The 6,000-nt window shown below is 44.4% G+C and overlaps 1 protein-coding gene across 6 annotated transcripts in view; it reads left to right on the forward strand.

Moving 5' to 3' along the window:
• csmd3b (CUB and Sushi multiple domains 3b) overlaps positions 1-5,717 on the forward strand; it is a 319,867-nt gene extending 314,150 nt beyond the window's left edge. For all 6 annotated transcript variants that reach the window (XM_034599800.1, XM_034599798.1, XM_034599797.1 and 3 more), the window contains exons 70-73: positions 1,783-1,919; positions 2,004-2,091; positions 2,415-2,550; positions 3,075-5,717. In XM_034599800.1, coding sequence (XP_034455691.1) covers positions 1,783-1,919; positions 2,004-2,091; positions 2,415-2,550; positions 3,075-3,234 — 521 coding nt within the window. In that variant the 3' untranslated portion in view covers positions 3,235-5,717. The remainder of the gene's footprint in view (positions 1-1,782; positions 1,920-2,003; positions 2,092-2,414; positions 2,551-3,074) is intronic.
• Positions 5,718-6,000: the final 283 nt, after the last annotated feature.

Here is a 6,000-nt window from a genome sequence, read left to right on the forward strand (position 1 = left end):
TACACTGCCTGTTTGTGTGTTACCTAAAACTATGGATTGCTCCTGTAAAGATTTCTCATGTTCACAGGCCATTTATATGCTTGTAGTTAAATATGAGGTACAGTTTAGTATCTCAGGTACTTTCATACCTTGTGTACGTGTAACAACATACAGAACATGTGTTTTACAGGTAAGATACGTGTTTTCTACACTTTTACAGCTGGTGGAGAAAAGGTTTGTGCACCAGTCGACAGCAGCCACAGTGTTATTGTACTATCTTCTTCTTGCGCAGCAGCTACTCTGTCTGATTTTGATGATGATCTGTTCCAGCTTATTGCAGAACAGACTAATCTCCACAGATGTCACCTAATGGGAGCCAGTGTTAACACCTCTGTGGATGAACTCAAATCATTTATTGGTATTAAGCTAATCACGGGGGTGGGGGGACTTCGGTCAATGAATGATTATTGGGCAGAAGGCACACGTTATCCCAGGACAGCCGATGTGGTGCCAATAAAAAAGTTTAAATGTCTCTCAAGGTTCATTTACTTTAAAGATAATGACACATCAGACCCTGCCCACGACTCTGCAAAGTCACACCAGAGCCACTAAGGAGGATGTGGCTGGAAATTGAAAGCAGGAGCACGTTGTCAGGAAATGAGACGATGGTCCCACACGGAACAAAGCCTGGGTCTCTGTGACACATTTTCCAAACAAAGCGTGCAACTGGGGAGATGTGACAACTTTGTTTGAGTAGGTGTTAAAGTGTTGGAGCCGCACACGGTCCTGTCAATGGACTGGATAGAGCCTGGTGGTCAAATGTCAAGTTCACAGGGACAAATCAATACCAACCCACACTCTCAGCCACTCTAATGACTCACAGTCACAGAGTGCGTCCACAAGGTATTAACCACCATTCACACCTTGACTCTGGGGACCCCAACGACCCCCCCGCGAGTTGGCTGCGTGTTTAACATAACGACTCATGAGCGGGGAACAGCACACAGAGTGGAAGAAGCCTCTTGGATGAGAGGTGAAAAATGTGCTCATGTTCTCCTGAAGATACCAAGACCTGGATGATGTGCGTCTTCACAAACACTATGACATCACTCCCATTCCATCCTTGTGAACCCAACACATCTAAAATACCTGCAAGGAATTCAATTTCATCTGGTACAAATTTGCACAAGGTTGGACTCAAGGATGAACTAATTGGAATGCGGTGTTCAAAGGTTTTGCACATAACTCAATAATTGGTACGCTCACCATGACAGAATTTTACAAATTCACAATTACATAGCTTTCTACAAAAACACCTTTCATTATTCAATGCCATAAGATGACAATGCTATAGACCTACAACCCTTCTGCCCAGATGGACAGACGACCATCTCCCTTTAGAAATGTTTGTTCAAAAAGTTTATGAAACAGCTTTTTAAAAAGATCCACGAATAACATCTGGAAATGTTTAACTGAGGTGCATCTGATAAAAGCATTAACAATTCTTACAACTATAGTTCTGCTTCTTCCTCTTTAAGGGTTTAGGAGAGTCACGTTGATTACTTTTTTTCAAACATGATCTCAGATTACTCCGATTCTTTCTAAAACATTGTACATTTTAACACTACTGCAGTTTTTTCTCCTGGTACATGTTTCTCTTCTATCTTTGTTATTTTCACCTGGACATGATTTCTACATTTTGTTGAATACAAGCACATCCCACTGAATCTAATGATCTGTAACAAACTAAGGTGATATTCTGAGTTATATCATGAACCACATGTTATTTTTTGTATCCTCCAGGAGTGTATAAAGCTTCTGAGGCCAGGCTGTTACTGCTGATGTACCAGGTGAACTATGCGAACCAAGGAAACCAGCAGAAGGACTCAGCCATCACTCCAGCCAAGATCATTGATGACTCCTGGACCATGGATGGATTTGTACGTTTTGATGGAACAATAAACAGAACAGAACCTAATTACATCCAGTTTCTCATTTCTATGCCCTCTTCTTTTCCTCTGCAGGTCTCAGCAGAGCCTGATGGTTCCAGTTATGTATTCCAGGGTTTCATTCAGGGAAAAGACTACGGACAGTTTGGACTGCAAAGACTAGGTAACTGTCTTGTACTGTAACAGAGAAAGTGACCAGGGAGCAACACTGACTTCATTTCTACTGAATCAGCCCCGCAGTGGATTCATTCTTATCAAGAACAAAAAGCTGCTCTTCAGACCTAAAGTCGTGGCTAAACTCCTTAAGCCTGTGTCTAAAGATGACTGTTTACAATCCAATCTAGCATCCCTGCCCCAGATGTCATATCCTGCACAGTTCTGCTAAATCTATAATAATATAAAGTCAATCTATTACAGCAACATTCAATATTAAAGATGTTATCTACAAACGTTGTGTTGACGACGTATTTTCCTTTCATGTCACAGGTCTGAATATGTCGGAGAGTCAGAACTCGCCTCCCCCCCAGCTTGGTACCAATAGCAGTTCGGTGGCTATCGCTATCCTGGTGCCTTTCTTCGCTCTGATCTTCACCGGCTTCGGCTTCTATCTCTACAAACAAAGGTACGTTCTGATAAACCCTGCACGTTTCATGTGAAATGCCACAACAGTTTTCTTCCCTTATTGTCGTACAAAAAGTAAAAAGGCTCAGTTGCCATTTGCCTGATTCATGAACAGTCCCCGTCTCATCGGCTCGGTTGTGCTAAGAGTGAAGTCATTGTCTGTTGCAAACTGTGCCGTGAAACACTTCTGTTTAGGAGGTGGCAAATTGGATTTTTCTGAGATATGTTTAAAGCACAGTTGACTGGTGTTCGCTTTGTTAACAGATGCAAATGGCGTCTGTTCTGCCGCTAATATGTCACGTTCACTGAACGGAATTAGATTTGGGTTCGCTGATTGGAATCTCACTGGGCTTCCTAAAAAGCGACTCTTTCTAATCCTTCTATAAGCTTGTTTACTACGCTCACGCTCCCCAGCCTGCATTCACTATTGTCCACTCGCCTTCCCGTTGTTATTAATATTAATAGACAATTAGAACAACTTCATCAACTTGAATGGTGTATTTATTTTTGCATTTCTTTTCCCAGAACCACACCAAAAACACAGTACACCGGCTGCTCAGTCCACGAAAACAACAACGGCCAGGCTGCCTTCGAGAACCCCATGTACAACACCAACGCCAAGGCCGTGGAGGGCAAGGCCGTCCGATTTGATCCGAATCTAAACACCGTCTGCACCATGGTCTGAGGATTGACTATCCTCATTTGAACTGAATGACTCAGATATCTAATGGGACCACAATCGGTACGAGGCTGCGGAGAGGGGGGGAAAAGCCCAGCGCTTCTTCTCACAACACGGTCTACACAACGATTCCAAAAAGACCTTCAGTCCCAGTTTAGGCACCTTACCGCCCCGAGCCGAGGGGGAAACTGTCCACCTGAAACCAAAACTCAGCGCCGGTTCCTTGCCATTCCTCAACAAAAGAGATTTGAGTCTACAGATGAAATGTCCGCTGCCTTTGACAGATGCAACACAGCCAGTGTAAACTCACAGTGAGATGTGATGTCAAACCCACCGGAGGATTATACCACCGTAACCCCAGGACTCTGCAGGTCATGGATAGTTTATAACTCGATTTGGCACAGTCTTTATAGTTTGAGCTCTTGTTCACAGGAAGTAATGAAGAAGCCACGACCAACCAGTCGAACATCACGACATGTTTCCAGAGCCCAGTGCCGTTTTTTTTTGTATCTGACACTGGGCTGCGGAGACGGGCGCTCACTCTCAGCTCTGTGACCGTTAGTCCTTTGTCTGGAGAAAGAGCGAGCGCATTCTCAGTGCTCCGGCCGTGGTTGTACATCACAGAGACCAACTGCACCACAGAAGATGGCTTGATTTAATTTATAACATGTTGCCCCCCCTCCCCCTCCCCAACTGTGCTGAACAACATGATGTGAAATGGACGTCACAGAAGACACTGTGAAGCGAAGGAAACTGTGGGTTCCCTGACAGTAACACACACTGTCACTGGCAGAGCACCAGTAAACCAGACTGACTCGTCATGAACAGGAGCCCATTTGCATCACAGCACCCGAACAGCCAGACAGGACGACCTCCCGTCTCCATGACAACCAGAGGCTGGCATCACCGGTCCCTTGTCTTTTTCTATTACCATGGAGGCTAAGCTGGCTAATGCTAGCAGACAGTAGCAAAAACTTGCTTTGAAAAGAGACCAACTCCGAAGCAGAGGACGAGGGCAGCCCTGGAGACGGAGCTGTAATCCTGACTGAACTGGGATTAGAGCGAAGCAAAACAAAAAGAGTCTAAAGGGGGAACTAGTGCTGATATAACAAATGAGAAGAGACTCACTCATCTCATGGATAAACTCCTCATTTTCTTCTATTGGATAAGAGAGGAGGAGGAGAAGATGGAGACAAGCCCCCTAACGGGAAAAAAATCGAGTGAGGGAGTCATCAAGGGAGAAGATGAGATCTCATAATCCCAACGCGGCCAATCAGAGCCTGTCTAACCTGAAATCAGTTACCGAGAGAGGTCGTCCCTTTGCATATTGAATCAGATCAGACAGAATATGGCCTTTGAGGAAAGATTTTCCTGATCCCGCGACTTGAAATGGATCCTGACGAGAAAAAGACGCTGAGCGGATACAGAGGACTCTGATGGACTAACAAAGAAAAAGACTTTGACAAACAGAGGAAGCTCTGGCACTAAAGCACATTTTACAGAAACACTACCTGTCTACTTGCCGAGAGATGGATTAACACAGGGACAGGTGGGAAGGTTAGAGAGAGACTGAGTGGCAGAGAGAAAAGATGACAGGAACGCACGTTAATAAAAAAATAAAACTGAGAGCAGACAGGTGGTATTACGACCAACAGGAAATCGACAGGTTCAACAAAAGACAAACAGGGTCTCAATTAAAACTCTGCAGACTCCGTCGTCCAGTGTCTCCACAGGTTTAACCGTAGATTTACAGGCCAACAGACACAGGCTGACAGACGGGAGACACTGACAGACATGCGTTGACAGGCAGGCGTAGAGAAAGACAAACAGGGTTTGGGCCCTTTTATTGTGGACGCAGCTCCACTGTTATTCTGCACTCCGCGAGTGCTTATCTTCTTTCTTTGTTATTGCTGCAGAATCTTCTGATCTGTAAATCTATTGCATATATATTCGGGAGCATTCACCACCTATATTTTTGTGCTATATATTTACCACAGGGGAGGGGCTGAAGGGGAAAGACAGATTATAGCGGTTTTTAGAAAAAAAAAAAGAACGAAAAATGAAAGAAAGAAATCTCAAGATAAAAGATATGACGAATATGTGCCGTCCGCAGAAGTCACAAACAGCGTTTTTGTTTCCTTTGTAACGCGGAGTTGGTTTATTTTTTTATTTCTTGTGTAACGTGCAGTTCCTCACATGGTCACTGTCTTTCCCACTGAGGCGATCACGAGTGTCAGTGGTGCTGTTGTTGTCATTATTGTTGAGATGCAAGATTTTGCCAGCAAACAATCACGCTGTTAAAAGTTTATGTCTCATGCCGCATTTTCCACAGGTGGCGAGGATTTCTCAAGCGTTCACAGATGGGGTTTGCGCTGCGGTTGCCATTTGTCTGCCTCTTCACATTGAGCTGCGGATACACAACAGTGTGATTGTCGCCATTGTGTCACAGCTGTATTCTGACCTAATACATTAACACTGTTATGTAATGACTAAATGAGGCCACAGAAATTTGCAGAGATGTCAACAACCCTCAGTCTTGTACGGTAAACACAGAAACTCCACTTGTTTGATTCTACATGACCGAACTCTCATTTAGCTGCAACTCTGGTTGATGTTGGTGTTTCCACTGACTCTCACGAGGCCATTGCAAAAGTACGAATCCTCCTCATATTAAAGGTTCAGTGTGTAGAATCTAGTGACATCTGGGGGTGAAGTTGCATGTTGCAGCTGAACACCCCTCACCTCACCCTCCCCTTCCAAACATGAAGGAGA

This window comes from Hippoglossus hippoglossus, chromosome 11 (assembly GCF_009819705.1).
Source record: "Hippoglossus hippoglossus isolate fHipHip1 chromosome 11, fHipHip1.pri, whole genome shotgun sequence".
Lineage (NCBI taxonomy): Eukaryota > Metazoa > Chordata > Actinopteri > Pleuronectiformes > Pleuronectidae > Hippoglossus > Hippoglossus hippoglossus.